We start from the raw sequence: 22,108 nt of genomic DNA on the forward strand, positions 1-22,108 counted from the left end.
TTAAAAAGGATAAAAAAGCAAATAAGTATTGATTTTGTTATTTGATTACTGTTTTGTTAAAATGTTTCTCTATTTCTACAAGATGTCATATTTTTACATGTAATATACTTTAAAGGAAGCTTTTTTACTATAATTTTTTAACTGAACTTCCATTGACATAGTCATAAATCTGGAAAACATGTCAAATGTTTGGTAAGTCTGCAATTTTAGTGACAAATTGTTTAGGATAAACAGCTAAGATGCAATGTAATGGTGTCACTGTGGAGGTTCCCTCGGGATAAGGGAAGAAGACATCATCTGCACATGGGATGGTCGTCAATCTTCCAAGTCTCCCAGGGCAGGAAGGCATGCAGGGCCCATGTGAGATTTGCAGGCTTGGAGGGTCAGGCAGGGAAAACAGACTGAGAAGAATCGGTCCCCAGAAGCCACTAGTGACACAGAAGCCCAGGGGAAGAGTAGTTAACCAAGCCACATGCTTCAGAAAGGACAAATAAGGAACCTCTGAAAGAGCAGTTTGGGTAGAATAGTAGTTACCGCAGCCAGACAGCCTTGGTTGGAGGAGGAGTGGAGGTGATGCTTTCTAAAAACCTGGAAATGAAAGAAAGCAAAGAGTAGGAAAATTGGAATTAGAGTGGGTTGTAGTTTAATGAGTGGGTCATGTCTCTTTACCATTCAGATGACAGAGGCTTTACTTTTACTGTCTTTGTCTTCTGAAGGGAAGAAGCTTTGGGAGAAGTAGGGTGAAGATTTAACAGAGGAGTAATTAGGGTGAGGTTCTTGGGAGAGGAGTTGGGAAGGCTTGTGAGCACCTGGACAGGAAAGAGGAGGGTCATATGAATAGAAGTGGATGCCAGTAATTGAGTAGACGAGTTTTGTTTTATTTTGTTTTTTATTAGGGAAGTTACAGGTTTACAGAAAAAGCATGCATAAAATACAGAGTTCCCACATACCACCCTTCTATTAACAATTTGCATTACTGTGGGGCATTAGTTGCAGCTGATAAAAGAACATTTTTATAATTGTGCCATTAACTCTGTAGTACATGGTTTACTTTAGGGTACACTTCTATCTATGGGTGTTATTGTGTTTTTTTTAATTTTATTCTGGTAACATACGCAACCTAAAATGTTCCGTTTAACCACATTCATTATATATTCACTACTCTTAATTTTGTTCACAGTATTGTGCTTACCATCATTGTAAAGGAGTTTTGACATGTCTTCTAATACCATCTATTTTTTCTGAGAATTAGGATGTAAGGTCTCCTCTTGCAAATGATAGCCTCTAGGTGGGAAAGGGAGGCAAGAGTGGTGGGAACAGCACATTTCCTATAGGGGCTGGGGGAGGTAACTAATCAGGGAGACATGAAATCATTCCTGCATTGATGGCCCAGCTGAAATGAGAGACCACTGCTTGTGTAATGACGTCAGTTTTCAATGCTTGAGGGGGACAAAGTTGCCAAGGTGCTACTATTCCCTATGACAAAGGTAGAGAGGGAGAGCGTGATTCCCCAATATTCTAAATGTTCGAAAAATTAATCTGTACACCTAACAATGGTGCTCAGTTAGGCAATAGGCAGACTGAATGTGCTTTAGAGCACCAGCCAAGCAGAGCCATCACACTTTTTTTAGAAAATATTTCATATTTTAAAAAAATTATGATAGTTATTTAAGAAAATAATCAAAACTGTTGGAATGTGTTACAACAATTTTTGGCCGCTTTTTTTTCTTTTTTTCTTTTTTTTTGGGGGGGATTGGGTGGCGTGGGGTGTAGCATTATGTATTTGGAAGGCATTAGAGCAGGGACAGTGCTTGAAAACCAGCAGGAGTCAGCCTTTGGCTTTGGAGTCAAACATCTTGATTTGAACTTTTGACTTATTAATACTATGACCTTGGTTAATTATTCAACCTTTGATTTTCCTTTTCTACCTCTGTAAAAAGGGAAATGACAGTACATATTGCATAGGCTGTTTGAAAAATTCAGGTGTATTAAACTACTCTAGTACAATACCTAGAATTGAGTAGATGTTTCAATCAATTCAATATATCCTAGTTCCTCCTCATCCCTCCTCCTCCTTTACCTTACTTCCATGATGTGCTTGTCAATAGAAGTCTTTGTAAATTCTTGAGCAAAGTGACAGTGTATGTAAAATGCATTCGCTAATTAGAAAGACAGAGACTCATTTTTTTTAACTATGAACATTTCCTGTACTGCACTTTAAAGAAAGGGCATGTCTGTGTTTCTGTGTTTTTGTTATATGTTGTTAGAAAAATATATTTTCTGTTATCTGATTTTCAAAATCTTTGATATAGAAGAAATCTGTGATGTGACTACAAAGTTAATATTTTCTATTTTAATATAGGTTTATATAGATATATACTATATAGATATATATTAAAATATATTTTAATATGTTTATGTATATTAAAAACATATAAAACTATAATTTATCCATATTCCTTTAAACATTGATTTAACAGAAAGGTTCTTCCCTACTTTTTCCTCTTTCGTTCCTTTCTTTTCCTTCCTTTGTTTCCTTCTAAACATCTTCTAAGTATCTTTTAAGGGCAAGAAAATGATTGAGTTACAACAAATCACCAGCTTACCATATGAGTTTAGTTCAGTCTTCTCATGAAACAAAGATAACCATTATGGGTGGTTTAGTATATATACTAGCAGTTAAATCACATTCTAGTTTCTATTTACCACTACATATTCCAGAGCAATATATGACAATAGATGACAGCTCTTCAACAAGTGATTATTCTAACAATCTCATTCAAATATCAGGTATTTGTCTCTTATGAGTTAGAGCCTAATTAAATAATTCTTAATAATTATTGTTCTCACTTTTTACCAATGTCTAGAACATGTTGGTAATGATATCCTAACTGTAGAAAGATAATTTATCTATCCAGTTGTGAGGGATGAACTTTGAAAAAGCAATTAAAGTTTAAAATTTTAATATTGACAATGAACAGAGGGTATGTCTATAAAGGGTTTTCACATAAAATATTAATTTGTGTCTCATGAATTTACAGGTTGTGCTAATTCAAAAGGTTCTACCCTAGATTTATTTTTATGCTGTTTGCAAGAGAAGGTTTGTTAAGTAAATTAATAGTGTGAACAAGTTTGAAGGGAAAAAGTTTAAAAATTAAAAGACTGTGGAGACTTTTGGTTTTAAAATAGAGTAATAAAGCTGTTTTTAACCCCCTTTACCCCTGGAAGTCACCACAAAGCCACTTGGAGAAGGAATAATAGAAACACAAATTCCAACTCCTATGAAGTCAAGATATATGAAGACAGAAAGAAGATAATACAGCTGGGAAAAGCTGAAATCCAAATAATCTGAATGAGACATGGACTGAATTACCCTTAAGGGCTCAGGAATTACAGGTGCCAGAATCACTGACAGGAGGAGTGAGGCATGGAGCTAAAAATGGAGGAATTGGTAAAGGAACAGTTAAACCTCCAGGCAGTCTGGCTCCACAGTCCAGACTTAGAACCGTTATTTTGCACTGCCTTTCTCTTTCCCTTTCTGCTTGTGGGCCAGGAGATGAATGGTTCATTGTTTGGTAAAATTGTACTAATGAATGTCTAGAATGAGGATATAAGACAGGGTGAGGTGCTGTACTAAAAACAGGGATTATATAAATACAGAGGAAGGTAGGCAAGAGAAAGAAGAAGAAATACGCAATAAGATCCTCCCCTGGCCTCTTTCTGCCACTTAGTTCTTAGTACCCATGAGCCAAGCTTGTACTCCAAGCAGAGGACAGAATATTCCTCTGGAAATAATTAAGTCTAGAGAAAAGATGTTAGACACAGACATTTGGGATCCCTTCCCGCTCCACCCCCCATCCCCACCCCACCCCCAAAAAAGCCAGCTTACTACAAGACATCCCAAAGAGAGGTCCACTAGTTAACAAACTACACATTCATGCAAACTTGACTGAAATATTAATGTAGAGTCAAGGCTCCATTAACTGACATTTGAGGGGAGCCTTCAATATGAAAAAAATAGAAGGAAAAAGAAATCAAAGGAACTCAGTAAAAAGAGCATATGGAGAACAGAAGAAACATTCCAAACAAAACACAGTGATTAATAATTGCGAAGATTTCAATGATGAACAGGAAGCTCTATAGAAAAAGATGTATGTGTGAAAAAGAATTAGAAAATTAAAAAAATCCTTTGGATATGTTTCATATTTTATGAAAAAACATAAAGAGTGGGAAAACGGGGGTATAGGAGCGGAGACTGTATGCTTTTGAAGTTACATTGACATCATTTTGAACTAATAGGCTATAAACTTAGATTGTTTACGAATCCCAGGGTAATCAAAAAATATTTAAAATATATATAGAAAAGGAAATGAGAACATATATTAACCAGTTTCATCAAAAAAGGTCAACTATATGCAAAAGAGGGCTGCAATAAAGGAAAAGAGGGACGAAAAAAGATATAAGATGTACAAGAAATAAAGTACAGAGAACTGAAGTAATCCCTGCCTTATCAACTGAATATAAATGGATTAAACTCCCCAGTCAAAAGGCACAGATTAGCAGAATGAATTTTAAAAAGCATGAAGCAACTATGAGTTATTTGTAAGAGACTCACCTTAGACTCTAAAACACAAATAAGTTGAAAGTGAAAGGATGGAAAAAATATTGCATGTAAATAGTAACCAAAAGAGAGCTGGGGTAGCCTTACTAATGTTGGACAAAATTGACTTCAAGTTCAAAACTCTTACAAGAGACAAAGAAAGATGAATATATTGATAAATGGGTCAATTCACCAAGAAGAAATAATAAACATAAACTTCTTTGCACCTAACCATGGTGCTGCAAAATACATGAGGTAAATAATTTGCATAACTGAAGGGAGAAATAGACACTTCTACAATAGTAGTTGGAGATTTCAGTACAGCGCTTTTATCTATAGATAGAACATATAGACAGACTATCAGTAAGGAAAAGGAGAACTTGAACAATATTATAAATGAACTATATCTAGTACCCAACTGTACCCAAAAGCAGCAGAATACACATTCTTCTAACAGGCACATGGATCATTCACCAGGATATACCACATTAGGTTATAAAACAAGGCAACATAAATTTTAAAAGATTATAATTATACAAAGCATCTTCTCTGACCACAGTACAATGAAGCTAGAAATCAATAACAGAGGGATAATTGCAAAATCCATAAATATGAGGAAGCTAAACAACACAATCTATCTCAAGGGAAATCAGGAAATATCCTGAGATGAATGAAAATGAGAACACAATATATCAAAACTTATGGGAAACAGAGAAGGCAGTGCTCAGTGGGAAATTTATAGTTCTAAATGCTTACATTAAAAAAAAAAAAAATAAAGACCCCAAATCACAGACCAAATCTCACACATAGCAAACTAAACCCAAAGTGATCAGAAAGAAGGAAATAAAGATTAGAGCAGAGATAAGTGAAATAGGGAATAAAAAAAACAACAGAGAGAATCAGTGTAACTAAAAGTTGGTATTTTAAAAAGATCAATAAAATCTATAAACCTTTAGATGGACTGGCAAAAAGAGAAGATGCAAACAACTGAAGTCAGATTGAAAGGGCGGCATTATTGCTGATCTTGTAATAATAGAAAGGACTATAAGAGGAAACTATGAACAATTGTATGCCAACAAATTAGATAACCTAGTTGAAATGTACACATTTATAGAAACACACTGGAACTACCTACACTGACTCAGGAACAAATAGATGATCTCAACAAACCAATAACAAGTAAAGAGATTCAATCAATAATCAAAACCTTCCAACGTAAAAGCCCAAGACTGGATGGCTTCAGTGGTGAATTCTAGTAAACATTCAATGAAAAATTAACACAATCCTGCTGAAACTTTCAAAAAAACTGAAGAGGAGAGAACACTTCACAACACATTCTTTGAGGCCAGCATCACCCTAATATACCAAAGCCAGATAAAGATATCACAAGAAAAGAAAAATTAAAGATCAATATTCCCTATGAACATAGGTCCAAAAATCCTCAACAAAATACTTGCAGATCACATCCAACAACTCATTTAAAAAATTATACAGCATGATCAAGTGGGATTTATCCCAGATATGCCATGATGGTTCAACATAAGAAAATCAATTAAAACCACAGTGAGATACCATCACACACCCACAGAATGACTTATTATTTAAGCAAATTAGTGTTTGAGAGGATGTGGATAAATAGGAACACTCATACATTGTTAGTGAGAAAGCAAAATGGTGCATCCCCTGTGGAAATTAATTGAGCAATTCCTCAGAAAGTTATGTATAGTATTACCATATTACCCCACAATCCCACTTCTAGGTATATATCCAAAGGAATTGAAAGCAGGGACTTCGCACATTGATGTTCATAGCAGCATTATTCACAATTGCCAAAAGATGGAACCAACCCAAGTGTCCATCAGCAGATTAATTGTTAAACAAAATGTGGTATACACATACAATGGAATATTATTCAACTGTAAAAAGGATGAAGTTTTAATATATGCAACAACATGGATGAACCTGGAAGACATCATGTTGAGTACAGTAAACCAGAAACAAAAAAACAAATACTGTATAATCTCAATTATATGAAATATAAGAACATACGAATTCATGAAGTCAAACTAGAATGCATGTTCCCAGGTGCTGAGTGCAGGACAGTAATGGGGAGTTAAGTGTTTCTGTTTGTGGTGATGGGAAAGTTTTGGCAATGAATGATGGTAATGGAGATTCAACTTCCTGAAGGTGATTAACACCACTAAATTGGAAAAGGGATAAAAAGGGAAAGTTTAGGTGTGTATATTACAAAAAAAACAACAAACTGTACAACAAAATGAATGAATCCTAATGGAAATAATGTGCTAGTTAATAGCAAAATTATAACAGTATTGTTTCATTAAGTATAACAAAAGTACCATACTAATGCAAAAAGTTAATAAGGAAAACTGGGTGGGGGAGAAGGCTATGTGGGAACTCTACAGTGTCTGGGTGATATTTTTGTAAACCTACAACTGTTCTGAAATATATATATGTGAAAAATGGAGATAGAACCCAAATCTATTTTTTCATTAGTTTTCTCATTTTCTCCTAAAATACACTGTATTTTTATTTTTCATTTTTCCACTTCATTTTCTCTCTCCCAGTGCTGAATATGAACCTAAAGGGGCCATCTCAGTCTTCTAGCTCTCAGCTTATCATTTTTATGTGATCCAGGAACTAAAGTGCTCTTTAATGTGCATTCCTAAAGAGTGATAGGGGGTGATAATAGTCAATAATGGTCATGTCTCTAGCTCAGGAAATAATTGTGCTTTTTGCATATAAAATGGACAGTCTTGCAACCTTACTTTTTTTGTATGTGTTCTGTAGATAACATTGGCCAGTGATTTTGCAGCACATAGCTGAATTATTTTCTTTCCTTGTTATTCTCAGTGTGAGAGAAAAGAATGATATAGAAATGAGTAGTAGGGAAAATCAAGTACCACTCCTTTGTTGTTTTTTTTTTTCCTTCTAGAGTAGAAGTAGTCTTCCAGTGCTGCGTAAAAACTTAATAGCAAATCTGTATCTGCTGAATGTTGGGAAAGCAAGAGAATGGAATGAGATTTAGCATTTTGATACATTAATGTTAGTTATAGTCATTGGCTCATTTGTAAATAAGTCTCTAAATATATTACTCTGGCCTCACAAAAGCCAGGGATATGGCTGGTATAGCTCAGACTGTTTATGGTTTGGAGGGGAATGGTGCTATGGTACCTTGTTATGTAGTCTAGGTAAGGAGATAAATACTAAATATTTTTCTACTTAAATTTAAAGGGTTCTATACATTTTTTGAAGGAAACTTTGACATGCACTAAGGAAGCTGCGTGTCCCATTGATTTCCAAATAAATTAGAATTTATTAATGTTCACCATGATTTATGTTATTGTACAGTTTTACCATTTGTTAGCACTGATTTTAGAATAAATGATAATGATCATTAAGTACTATGCACATGTTCATTTAACTAATCATGGTTGCAATCTCCTATTAGTCAAACCTCTTTTGGTTAATTAGACAAGTTGTCTTATCCCAATTTCTAGAGGAATAATGAAATAAAGGAACACAGAAGTATACTAAAGAAAACAATAGTGCCATCACCATTTACCACATATATCGACATTATTTACCCTCACCTAGTCCATTATAGCAACCCCAGGATTAACACATTCTGGCTATTTTTTAAAAATTCTGAAATGTGATTACTGGGCCTACTAAATTATATGTGCATATTTTTCCCATTAAAGCATTTATGCAGCAGAAAAGTGCCTAATATGAAATGCAAATAAAAACAAATTCCTCTTTTACCAACATATCCATTTTGAAAGGTGAACCAGTAAATACTGTTTAGATTTAGCATTAAAAATGTCAGTGGCATTTTCTTTTAATTTAGTTCTGATAAGCCAATAACAAAATCTATAGAACTTCAAGCCTGTGAATATAAGATATGACTAATAATATTTTATTATCAGGCCTTTTAATACTCACATCTTGCTAATATAGTTAGTCTGAATGGTTCTTAAGTTGATGTTTGATAAACCAGAAACAGGATTTTATTTAATCCAAAGTGTTATTTTATCACTGGGTGAAAGGCATATTTTTATACCTTTTTCTTAGTTTTTCCCTGTTCCACAGGAGGGGAAAAAAGAGAAAGCAAAGGGTCTTAAAATTCATTGTGATCTATCATGAGGCAGCTTCTCAAATAATAATGATTATGGTGATGCTCTATTCTTTGAATGTGTAGACAGATGTTGATGAAGAAATAATGAATTATCTAGGACAATGTTACAGGGCAGAGGAAACCACTAACAGGAGAGAGGTCCCAGGATTCGCTGCTACGCTCGCAGCTCTTGGCAGTAGCATCCTCTCTAAAAAGTCTCAAGGCTTTCATCACTTCTTAAACACTAGTGCTTCTGTTTGCTACTCACTCACTGGAAACTGGGCATGGCCTGTTACTCTCCATTCTATTAGCCTACTTTCTCTCTATCCATTCATCCCCATTCCATTCCTCACCTAAACAGAAAGAGATTTGATGTGTTCGGGGTGTGAACTAAATGTATTCAGTAGTGGAAGGAAGGAAGTCTAGGTACAGTGTTCTAAAGACTTACAATATTCCTAGAAATTACTTCTGTGCTTTCTACATATTTGTTTGTTTTAATAACTAGAAAAAAGGAAAGGTTTTGATAGTAATCTTTTAAATTATTTTTTTATCAGTTCAGAGCCTGCTGATAGCACTCTTTCTGTGGTAGTTTCTGTGTCCCTGGCACCTATGCTTATCTGTTTTTAAGAGTTTAACTTATTTTATTCATGTTGTATGCCCATGTAGTTCATCACACGCTCCTCATTTAAACAAATCTCCTAGCCTATCATAATGTCTTTGTATTTTTATACTCTGATTTCCTTTAGCCCTGTTACTGTCCTCTTTCAAGATATACTAAATACTATTTCTACTTTCAAAATCAGGAATAAAAAACTATCAATGTACCAATTATTGCCTCAGCTAAGACCTCACATCTCTGTTTCACTAAATTGCTTAACCCTATGTATTGTGCTGCTATAGGAAGTTTTATTTTGTTTTGTTTTAACTTTCAATATATTCTCTCCCTTTTCCCCTCATTTTAAATGTAAACTTTATATTGAATAATATACATATAGAAAAGTGACCAGTTCCCAAGTCTGCAGATTGATGAATTTTCATAAAGTAAACTTACCTTTGTAATCAGCACCCAGATCAAGAAAAAGAATTGACTACACAAAAGCCCCTTTCTGCCCTTCCTTGTCACGTCTCACATTCCAAAGGTAGTTTAACCTTGTTCTTTTGATAAATAGTATCTTATACTTTGTGTCCATGTTGTTGTATGAAGTTGTAATTTGTTCATTCTTGTTGTTTTAGAATTACCCTGTGAATATACCACAATTTATTTTTTCTTTTCTGGTGAATATTTATGTTGTTTCTAGATTTGGGCTATGACAAATAGTGTTGCTGAGAACATTCTTATACATGTCTTTTGGTTCTCTCAGGTATCTACCTAGGAGGGCAATTGCTGTTTCCTTGGGTATGCATATATTCAGCTTTAGGAGATACTGTGAAACAGTTTTCCAAAGTGGTTGTACCAATTTATACTTTCATTAGCAATGCATAAGAATTTCAATTCAGAGATTCTCATAGTGTATCTCATTTTGGTACAGATTTGCATTTCCCTTATGAATACCTTTTCATACGCATATTGGCTTTTTGGTAATCCTGTTATGTGAAGTGCTTATTCAAGTCTTTTGCTCATTTTTCTCTTGGTTCATCAGCTTTGTTTTGTTTTGTTTTTTTTCATATTGAGACTAAATTGATTTTGACACAATTTAGAATTTCATCACAAATGCATGTCAACCTACACATTTAAAGGAAGAACTCTGTCACTTTAAAGGACTTTTATACTCCAGTTGACTCAGGTCTTCTGGTACAGGGCCTTAGAATGGCAGGCTTGGTTAGTAACATACATCACAGGTCAGCCTTGTTGTGGACTCTGCCACCTCCTTACCCTCATCTGTCACATTCCCCTTGGTGCACCAGTTGTGTCTCCCCCTCCTGGCTGTCAAGTCATGGCCATCCGGGGGCCTTGGAGCTTCCCTGGATGTACTGCAGTTCTCCAGGAACATTTTTCCAGGAGAGCTTTGTTATGGTAAGACTTCAGAGAACTATTTTTTGAATGAATGAATGAATATATGACAATGTGAATGAATGTATGAGGGAAAAAATAAATGAATTACCACACAGCTGAGACTTGAAGTCAGCCTCCCAACTCTAGGTTTAGCATACATGTCATTATGCCCCACTATTTACTGTTAATCAGGAAATATTGCTCAAGGAGAATGAAAACTTGTCCTTACCTTGTAGCTCGGAAATACCAAAGCAGGCGTGAACTCTCAAGGTAAATTATTTAGAGAGTTTTTAAATATGGAGCCTTAGCTCTACATGTTGCTATTTAACTAGTATAAGATAAGACCTGGGCACTAGTATTATTTAAAACTCTCCATGTGATACTGATGTCCAGCCAGAATTGTGAGCCACTGATAGATAAAGATAAAAATAGCCCATATTGCCAACAGGTAGCCCAGCTGTTTCATTTATAGCTTTTTTTCTCCCCCATCACTGTGCCTAGCCACTTATTTCCATTCTTAACTGTGTGGTATGTTTTTGGTTAAGTATGCCATTTTGTTCTTCTCCTAACTGAACTTCATCCTGGTTTTGATGAACAATTTCTCTAATCTGTCAAAGTCATTTTAAATTCTATTCCATTCTTGTAAAGTGTTTAACCCCTGCCCAACTAAGTGTCATCTGCAAATATAATGAGCAGATTGTCAATTTCCTAATCGAGACTATGCTCATTAAGTTTTAGTATTTTATAATTTTATTGCAAATTATTTCCACTGTGTGGGTGATGCTACCTTGACTTTGCCCTGGTCATGCACATTTTCTTCATTATCAGTGCCTAGAAGTTGTGTGATATTGAAACAAGTTCTATGACTGCTAAATAGCTGAAAATAAGTACCAAATCAGACTCCATGTAGTTTTAACTGTAGGAAAATGAATCTGTGTGGGTGTGTGTACACACAGTATATAAAACATGAGCTGCATGGATAATACAGAACATATAAGTATTTAAACACAAAAACTATGCATTGAATATAAGCACATAATGTCAGTTGGTTGTAATGACATTGACTCTAGCTGTATAGAATAGAGGTTAAGAGTACAGGCTGCCACTTAGTACCTGTGTAACCTTGAGCAAGTTACTTGCTCCTTGTCCTTTAGTTTTCTTTCATTAAATGGGATCGTAATTGTCTCGCCTTGGTTTGTTACAAGGATTCAAATCAGATTACACATGGAAAGTTCTCAACAGAACCCTATGAACAGCAGCCGTTCAAATAAGTGGTTAGGATTAGGAGCCAATTAATTGAGGAATTGATAGTAGAATGTGTTACTAGGTTTGGTTTGACACAACTGATAATCAACTGGCTAACTGACGTAAGTGTGATCGTCCTAGGTCTGTCTTCTTCAGTGACTAATGAAGCTAATCTGGAACCTTTGGTTTTTTCAACCTTAAGCATATTTTCCTGCAAACAAACAGAGTTTAGATTTTCATTCTCAATGGACTGTGTTCATTATTTGAAAGTGTGCTTTTGTGGATAATTATAGTTGCTATGTAATTATAGCTATTAAGTTGCAAAACCAAGATTCAAACTCAGAACTTCTGTCTACAAAGTTGATAGTTGTTAAATGGTAGAAGCAGAGGGAATAGACTGCTCCAGACTTAAGAGGTAAGGGAAGTGGAATCTATTATAGAAATATAAGTCTCCAAAAAAGAATAAAGAGCTAGTATCTGACTACTTAATACTTGTCAGACATTGTGTTGATGTGTTATTTACATCGTCTCAAACCAGAGGCATAGAAAGGTTAAGTAACTTGCTCCAAAGCATAAACCTGATAAATGATACAGCCAGGAATTGAACCCAGATCTGTGACAGCAAATTCCATTCTCTAAATCACTTCAATAAATTGCCTTTCTTTGAATGGAATCAGGAGATTACTTTTTCTGGAAGAGAAAATACATGCAAGAATATCAGAAAGAGTACAGAAAGATAAGGTAGAGATAGGAGACAGGAGTTACATTTACTTCCTTACTGTTTTGTGACACAATAAATAGGAAAAGTCATCTGAGGGATTTCTCTTCAGCTTAGCATGTATTAAAATTCATTAAATAGCTAAAAATTGAAGGTATCCCAAGGGTAGGAGGCTGGAGATGGCCCAGATGGGGGGTTTTAGAAATGGAGATAGAATGGAAGGGGTCAGTTAGAAGGGTATGCAATTTATATACTTTATCCCCTTTTTTCTCCTTTGATTTACTTAAAATAAGTAAATGTCAAGGGTGATCTCTTCAAGCCCTTAAAAGCTAGCACTTTTTTTATGAAACACACATTTTTATAGCACTTTACAGTTTTCAGAGTGCTTTTACATACTTATTTTGTTTGATCTTAATATGTTGGTAGGCACTTTTACAATTTTGCTTCTATTATCGTAAAAACTCCATAAGTACAAGAAACATGTTTATACCAAATTGAATGGAAGGCACTATTGGACTGGAATTTCTTGGCACGTACCTATTTAAATGTGTCTGTTTCATATTAAATGACTAGTTTAATTATGATCAAAAATAAAAATGTAAATATTTTTTGGAAAAGACTGGCTATCAGGCAGTTTTGTGAAAGGATCTTTGCTTTTTCTTCCGTCTCATTTTACACCTTCTCTTTCTATCACAAAAATCTCAATGCTGCCACTGTTCAAACATGTTCAAAGCGAAGTAATTTTCCCCATGTAATACAGTTCTGAGTCTCAAAAAGTCAGTACGATATAAAACTATGTTTTCCAGATCTGTGTTACTATAGCATTTGGAGCCATGAGAAACTTTGTACTGCCTTTTGACTGAAATTTATTTATGAAAACTCATTTTCATAAATTAGAATTACATAAATAAATGTCTAGCAATGAAAGAAGAGAAACCTCAGATATTGAAATTTCTGGAAAGGCTTCAATATTTGCCTTTTAATTACAGGTGGGAATAAAATTAGATTTACTCAAGTTGATTTGTCTATTTATAAATTAAGTAATTTTTTAACCCTAAAATTATTTGTTTTTGTTTTTTGACCCTGCTTAATTGAGGCGGGAGCTCCTATTACTAGGAGCTAAGAAATACAGTGTCATCTGAACCATTCAGGTAGCATTTAAAAAGCTGTAAAGTAGGATGATTTCTACCAGACAGTAAAATATTCTTAACTTTATTAATGGCTATTTATGACTAGTGAAGTGTTTTCTTTTACAAGTAATTGTTTATAAAAGGAAAACAAACATCTACTGCATTTTCTAAGGGAAACAGTTTCTATCCAAACTGTTTATGGGTATGTTTTTTAAACACTGAATACCCCAAACCAGAACTAGCTAATGTTCACAGTGAAGAGTTCAGTTCTGTTTTCCTCTACCCACCCCCCACCCCCACCCCTGCTCACCTACATCCCCAGAATTTTTAAGAAATTTGATCTAATTAAACATCATTATATTTATCATACTCATTATTAATTTTTTTTTTACTTAGACTCTTCCCATCATAGAATTTTTACTTACTCTGGTTCTGTAGCTTGAAAATTACCACATTATCATTTATTGTATTTAAACCTCACAATGTAGCTGACATAAAATACTATAGAGTAGACTTACTTTTGAATTCCAACCTTGCTACTTATAAGCTGGCAGTTACTGAATCTCCTTACATCTTGGTTTCCTTATCTGCAAACTCAGTATAAATTACTATTTACCTCATAAAGTATTTGCAAAAACTAAATAAAACTAGGCATGCAAAGCACTATGCATTCAATAAATGTTAACTGTTGATGCTGATGATGTTTGGTCCCATGCTGATGAGGATGTTGGCAGGGAAAGAGACTGTATGTTCTCTGAAAATATTTGGGTTTTGAGAATTTTAGTAGACAAGAAGAAGGAGGCCATCATCTGCCAAATTATACCAGCTAGCCTTATCCGCCTGTGTTAACTGAACACATCCCCCTTCTTGACTTATTAAGAAGTGCTCCTGAATCAGATCCACGGATGGTTTGCATGACTACGAAAGGCACTGATCCAATAATGGAGATTGACTGCGGAAGCATTTAATAGTAGCTGAAGTAGCTTATTTTTATGTCATTTAGATTAATTTTCCCATTTTACTGGTAGTACTACTACAGAACCAATCTCAAGAAATATTCTGTATCCTGCTTTAAAAGTTTACTTCAGAAATGGGGTGGTGGCTATTCTCCTGTTTAATTTTAAATGACTTGGAACACCTGCAAGATTGTAGCTCTTGCTGTAAGTTGCTTGGATTGCGCTGTTCCTTCCTTAATAAAATTGCAGGCATCTAGAATGTGGTTGAATATCTAGGTGTAAGGAAGCACAAGTTAATTTTTTCACAGGTTATATACATTTATATTATAGCAACTTATTAGGGAAAAAAGGTTTATAAATTACATTGTTGCATCAATAAAAGTAAAGGCACTTACAAATAGAAAAAAAAAAAGTTGAGGAATCTAATTTGTTTAAATTGTTTTATTGGAATTTTAAAAGAATGGATCAATAGTGATATTTTGTTTCTAGCTATTAACAGCCAGAACTTTAGGTCCCAGAATTAAGAAATCAGTTCTTGTTAATTACGCTTAAATATGATGGCAGAGACGGGCTCCGGCAGCGCCCTAGAGGAGGAGGTCCGGACGCTGTTCGTCAGTGGCCTCCCCGTGGACATTAAACCCAGAGAACTCTACCTGCTTTTCCGGCCATTCAAGGGGTATGAAGGGTCCCTGATTAAGCTCACGTCAAGACAGCCTGTTGGTTTTGTGATCTTTGACAGCCGGGAAGGAGCAGAAGCGGCCAAGAATGCATTGAACGGTATTCGCTTCGATCCTGAGAACCCGCAGACGCTGAGGCTGGAGTTTGCCAAAGCCAACACCAAGATGGCTAAGAGCAAGCTCATGGCAACACCAAATCCCACCAGCATTCACCCTGCGCTGGGAGCCCATTTCATTGCCCGGGACCCCTATGACCTGATGGGGGCTGCTCTGATTCCCGCCTCCCCAGAGACCTGGGCCCCCTACCCCCTCTACACCACAGAGCTGACCCCAGCCATCTCCCATGCTGCATTCACCTACCCAGCTGCCGCCGCTGCCGCCCTCCATGCTCAGGTGCGCTGGTACCCTTCCTCGGACTCCTCCCAGCAAGGATGGAAATATCGTCAGTACTGTTAGTTCCTCAGTCTCGTCACCGCAGCTTGAAGCCCCTGCCCCACTGGGGGTTGGGGGACTCTCGGGAGTCTGTTCTGGCATCTGGAGCTCCCCCTGCCCCCAGGCGGCCTGTGGAGAGCCGCTGCTTCCTTCCAAAGACTGTGAATTTTAAGCCTGACTCAGTGGACTGCTTCCTGTCCCCTTGCCCTCCTCTTCCTCAGCCCCACCCGCCCCGCAGCCTTTCCCTGAGGCCTCCCGGGAGGATCCAGGGGCCTCGGGGCTCAACCTCCCATCCAAACTCAGTTCTGTAGCTCCACCTCAAGGAAATTAGGCATTTAATTTCGCATGTTTTCTGGCATGAATTAAGACACAAACATATATATGTGAGTGTACAGTTTGTTCTCACATTGGTGTCACTATAGCAACAGGTCCTGGCCACAAATGGTTCCTCATTCCTGGCCCCTCACCCCAACCCCCAGCCTCCGCGACACCCTCTCAGCTCGGCCTGGTCCCCCACCCCACACACGCTTGCAGGCTGGACAGCACCAAGAACCCACCAAATACAGCAGGTTAACTTTTCCATTTCAAACCAGGGTCCTCCACCTCCTCCTCAGATGGGCCAACAATTCTGAGATTACTTCTCTCTGCCCTCTTTGCTTACCTCCCCACAGCACCCCCGCCCCAGCCACTGGTCCACATTCTTTCCAAGCTTCCAAAACCAACCAAAAAGTGAAAGTATTTTTGTACCCCGTGTAACAAAATATTTATGCATCATAAAGGATTTTTCGTGTGTGTGCAATTAATTATTAAAGAGACCTTGTTTGCTCTGTCAGATAAGTTTAAGGTTTAGTTTGAGGCATGAAGAAGAAAAGGGTTTCTATTCTTCAGCAATAAGCCTTTTTGTCAGGTGTTAGTTTAAGAAAAATGAAATGAAGGAAAAACTGTGCAATGTTACTTTGTTTTGTGAGCATATCAGTGCTTTACCTTTAGCAGCAGCTGTGGCTGTCTTGCTGTTCTCGGACTGGGGAGACTAGGTGGCTGTTGTAATCGCTGGTCCTGTAAGAATGTGAAACTGGATAATATGAATGCAAAATAAAAAAAAAATCATCTGAAAAAAAAAAAAAAAAAAAAAAAATATGATGGCAGAGATCTTTGTGCCATGAAGTGAGAGTGTGATCTGCGGCTGTTTTGTTCCATACTTGGTATAATGCAGTACACTGTTCTCTGCCAAAGCCCTATGTTGTCTGGGCAACTCCCGTTGCCATAGCAATGAAATTCTTTTGAGGGAGCAGGGCGAATGCTAATTGTAGCCATTTGTTGTTCCTTCTGTCGATCCCTTAACTAGCACAGTTGTAGAGCAGCCAGAGACTCTGGGTGAACAGCACGGAGTGCCCCCAAAAGCATTGCTGCTGAAGGCAACCGGCTGCTCTGCTTAAAAAATCATTTGAGCAGCCGACAGTGCTGACAGTGCCACTATGTGGGCAGAAGCACAGCTTGACTCAGACCCTGACAACTGTTGATCTGGGACTTAGAGGGGAAGAGAAGACTGTTGAAAACCTGTTGAGAAGGTACTGATGACATGGAGATTAATTTGACAACAGTCCCTCAGAGGTAGGTGCCAGGCCCATCATAACAACTGTTTATCTAGGGCTGAACTCGATACTGGAATGCCCAGAGGCCATAGGAGAGAGATCAATGGTTATTCTTTTTATTCCCATCTGAAACTGCTTTACGGCAGCCTAAGGTAAAAATATCCATTTGATTGGCACCAACCAATTGTAATAATTCACATAGGTATTAGATTAGGTTTCTACTGGTAACTCCCTCTTTTTTTTTTAATCATCCCTTATTTTTAGAGCATTATGATTTAACTGCCAGAAATTAGTTGAAATTGAAAATCAACTCAACATAAATGAGAACAAACCCCATTTGAAGAATAAAAGACAAAGTGATATCTACCAATCTTATGGTTCTTAATGGTAGTTTAATTTGAGAACATGCTCTTCAATCAGGCAAGGCAAGTGGTAATTTATTGTAAAAACTAGTTGCTATAGGGGGAAGAAAAATCATTATAATGGCAAGAGAAAACATGTGAGTTACTATTGTATTATTATATTATACCTTTCCTTTAAAAGTGTATTGACTATAAAAATGGTAAAGTTCATGAGTTTTTTAAAACAAACTACTATGTAAACATGCTAATAAATTTCTGGGTTTTTTTTAAATATTAATTTAATGTATATGCCTCCCAATTGAATAAATTGATAGTGCATCCTGGCTGAAATGTTCTTAAAATTCAGAGGAACTAATACCGTAAGCTATTCCTCACTATAGTTTTATGTGTGTTCGTATTCAGATAGTCAAAATTGGTATGGTGATGAACCAATAATATTTACAGGTTTCTCTCTTTACTAGAGAGCAGGGAAAGAAGGCCTTTCAACTCCAAAAGAATTTTTTTTTCCTTGAAAGAACCCCATGTATATTTAATGTTTTTATCACTCATCCTGCTCTTTCCGGGGAGACAGCAACCAGAGTATCATTCAGTGCCCTGAAAAAAATTACTTTCTGATAATGGTGATCCCAGTATGTCATTTGCCTGCTACAAGCACTAAACAAATTAATCCCATCTCATTGATTAAAATCACTTTCCATTCTATAATGTCCAAGGAGAAAAGATGTGAAATTTTCTAAGACTTATTATTTTTTCTTTTCATAATTTTTTAATTAAGGCAAGAAAATACTTATAAACTATATAACAAGTGCAATTTTTAAAATATTATAAACATTTTATCTGTGATTTTTATATGCAAGGTATTTCAGAAATTTCAAAATAAGTCCTATGCAATATAATAAAAGATTATTTTATTAAACTCTTAACTTTAAAACATTTGCCTTTACTTCTAAAATACTTTATTCTCGGGATGATAAGTGAGAAACAAGCTCTAAACAGTAAGAAATACTTTAATTGCTCGGTTAACAGAGATGACATGCTCTCAAATTTACTACCAGTCATGGCTTCAAGTCCCCTCAAATGAGTAGGTCTAACATGGAGTTCTGTGAACAAATGAAGTCTAAAATATCCTTGCAATGAGACTGCACTTCCAATATTCCTTGGCAGAGAGAATTTGTGTTAATACAAAACTTAGCAGTGGAAACTTAAGGTTGATAACTAGCAAGGCAGATTTCCATCACAATCAGACCACAGCAGCCCGCAGGAGAAATAAGAGTAGACGGTCCACCCTCACTCTTGCCAAAATTCTTTTCCCTAATGGCCAGTGAGATGAAAGGCCTAAAACCTGAATGTGGAATGAACAGTGCCCTGCTATCAAGGAGTTTTCTTCAAGCATGTAATATTAAAACTCATTTTAGGAAAGCCAGCGCTTTGTGCTATACTTACAGCCCCCACCAACTTTGTTCCAGAGGCAGAATCACAGCCACTGCAGATTATGTTTCAGAGTTTCCCAGTCTAAGAACTCACAGCCATTTGTCTTGTTGGGTGGTTTGTTTGCCTTTAGTGGTACAACATGCCCTAGTTATGGCTAGGGAAGCTCATTTGGGCCAAGAAGAAGCATTCCCAAACAATTTCTAGTGGAGAGTCTGTAGGCTTTTAGAATCAGGCCATTTGATTGGAGTTTGAGTATACCTGGGAAGGAAGAGTTCCCTTGCACACAAGGTAAAGGAATCCAGGGGCCAAACCATGCCTCTCCTTCCTCAGTGCAGTATGGATGGCAGGCCAATCACTTCCTGAAGCAAGGAGAAGAATGCAATCAAAGATACCATTCAAATGTGAGATAACAGTTCCCTTCTTGAGGAAAGAGAAAGTTCAGAGTAGGATACAACTCAAGAAACCCAAGAAGAGATGTTGTCATGAAGTGAGATCGTCTGCTCTTTCAGCCTGAGATTACTTCTCAGTCAGGCCCCAAGGCCAAGATGGGACCTAATAGCTTAAGTGAACCATTCCACAGGGAGAATGAGAGGATGTGACCGGAATTTTAAAATTCTATTTTAACTCCCGCTCAAACCATCTGCTCTTTGTCCCTCCTTTTAAATAAAGGATGTTTGAAGGAGCTGTATCCCATGATGATCCTCCCAGGAAGAGTGATAAACCATTCTAGCAATATATAAGTGGAAGCAAGCCAATTTAAAACTCTAGCTGCCGAGTGTGTACCACATGTGGATATTTATTAGAAAATTCAGTCCTTTAGCCCTGCCAAAAATTGAGTGTATGTACATTATTGACAGTCCTGAAAAACAACCAATGATAGGACAAGTAAAGCCAAAACAGATTGTGAATAATTCTGGCAAATTTTATCACATATTGGAAATTGGTAATAAGGTCACCTTGGCAACCTGTTATGTTTTTGTTTTGTTTTTTTTTTAGCATTTTTGTGTTTTTGCAGTTTGGTATGCTGTTGTAGTTCTCAATCATTTTCAGCCAAATATGTCTTCTTTACACTTTAGCAATGTTATCTGAATTAGTTTTAATTATGTCCTGCTGTAAGTGAATTGCTCCTAAGAAAACAGTCAAAAATGAATGTTTCATCATTTATTCAATTTTTTTGCATCTTGGCATTATTTTATAATTTTGGCTGATTGTAGTTCAAGTTTTTACTCCTTAAAACACATTCATTATTCTCTTTGTCAATCATGGCATGAAAATGGTTAGTCAAGCCAGAAACTAGCATTATTTAAGTTATAAATTATACATAATGAGACATACTTATCAGTGGTTTGTAATCTTATTGTGTGTCTCTGTATCTCAGTCATCTGAGCAACTTCTTAAAAAAAATTAGTTTTCTGAACTTCATTCCAGACCTACTGAATCAGAACTTCTAAGGGTAGGTGCCAAGGAACTAACTGAGATACCCCCAGTCACAAGAGGAGCATTTTGAACACAATGATCTGGGGTAATATTTCTCATCTATGAAATATCAGGTTCCAATGTGAAAACAAACTTCAAATCTTGATGACCATTCCAGGAATATTGAAAACTAACTTTTTTTTTTTTTTTTTGGTCCTTGTTTTATTTGTGTTCCCTCAAAAAGAAAATATTTTCAAAACTGCTTGAATATAAAAGATATGAAAACATGAGGTTTAATAGCTAGTATGTGTTACTGACTGAGAGTAAATTTAAAATGAAAGTAATGTAGAAAACTGATAGAATTATAATTTTTTAAGGTGTAAAAAGTAGTTTTTTTTTTTAAAAAAAACAAAACACAGTGAGTGCAGAATTTGTCTTTGCATGAACTAGTGAGTGGAAAGATTCACTATCAATCCTCTGTCCTTCCAGACTATTTACTTAGAGCTTTATATTTAATAGTGAAACATTAGTGAAAACATTGCCAAAACCAGCAGAGCAGACACAATTGGCTGAAATTTAATTAGAAAATGCCTTTGTCTGAAAAACAATTTTTAGAAAGTCCTAAAGTATATATTGATTGTATGCATTCAGTTTTGATCGATTTATTAGTAACAGTTTGCCTGGATCACCCTAAAATCATGAGTATTGGGAACTCAATGCTTTTGACACAGTTGTTTATAATATCTTCCAAGATATTTTGCTTTGCCACTATTGGAAGTGTCGCTTTCCATATATGCTAGAAGAAATTGTTAAAACTTTAGCATTCTTTTTTTTTTTTTTAAAGATATTTAACCCATTGATTAAATAATTCAGTATTTACACTTGAAGTAGTATTGGCTCCTACCATATGTTTCGGGTCCTGTCTCCCTTCTATTTTGCCTTCTCTTTCACTTTTTTGCTTTGTTTTTGTTAAATACACTGATAAACCCCAGGCTGTGTGTTAAACCTGGAGGAAAAATGAAAGACAAAGAAATAACTGAAGTTCTAAAATTCTGCCTTTCTGGCAAGCTGAAGTTTCCAGTTCTTAGGAAAGCACCTACAGAAAGAAACCTTCCGGGAACAAAAAGGCTCCGAGTTTTACAAGTTGTCTGTAAACTCCACTCTGGCCATTCCTAAAGAAAAAGCTATTGTCCCTCCACATTTTTGCTCAGTCTCTCTGATTGGGTTTCTCTTTCCAGTCCAGCCACACTCTTGATTTCAAGGCTCTCTTTTGGATATCACCTTCCCTGCTCACTCTGCCCCACTCCTGACCAGTAGTACTCCTTGTGCTGCAGTAGTACCTCGGTCCTCTGTTATCCCTTGGTTACTTGTTGATGTAGTTGTCCCTCCTAGAGTGGAGCTCCTGGAGGGCAGAGACCCTC

At 36.3% G+C, this 22,108-nt stretch overlaps 2 protein-coding genes across 2 annotated transcripts in view; both read left to right on the forward strand.

Moving 5' to 3' along the window:
• The window catches only part of DIAPH3 (diaphanous related formin 3), a 584,600-nt gene that overhangs the window by 459,275 nt on the left and 103,217 nt on the right, over positions 1-22,108 (forward strand). The window lies entirely within an intron of this gene.
• LOC119507142 (RNA-binding protein with multiple splicing 2-like) lies at positions 15,300-17,002 on the forward strand. The gene has a single exon (XM_037800251.1). The coding sequence runs from the start codon at positions 15,332-15,334 to the stop codon at positions 15,908-15,910; it is 579 nt and encodes a 192-aa protein (XP_037656179.1). The 5' UTR covers positions 15,300-15,331; the 3' UTR covers positions 15,911-17,002.

Source organism: Choloepus didactylus, chromosome 12, assembly GCF_015220235.1.
Source record: "Choloepus didactylus isolate mChoDid1 chromosome 12, mChoDid1.pri, whole genome shotgun sequence".
In the NCBI taxonomy this organism is placed as follows: Eukaryota; Metazoa; Chordata; class Mammalia; order Pilosa; family Megalonychidae; genus Choloepus; species Choloepus didactylus.

Bases quoted from the DNA above. Each gene is read 5' to 3' on its own strand.
- LOC119507142 (XM_037800251.1), top strand. From the start codon at position 15,332: ATGATGGCAGAGACGGGCTCCGGCAGCGCCCTAGAGGAGGAGGTCCGG.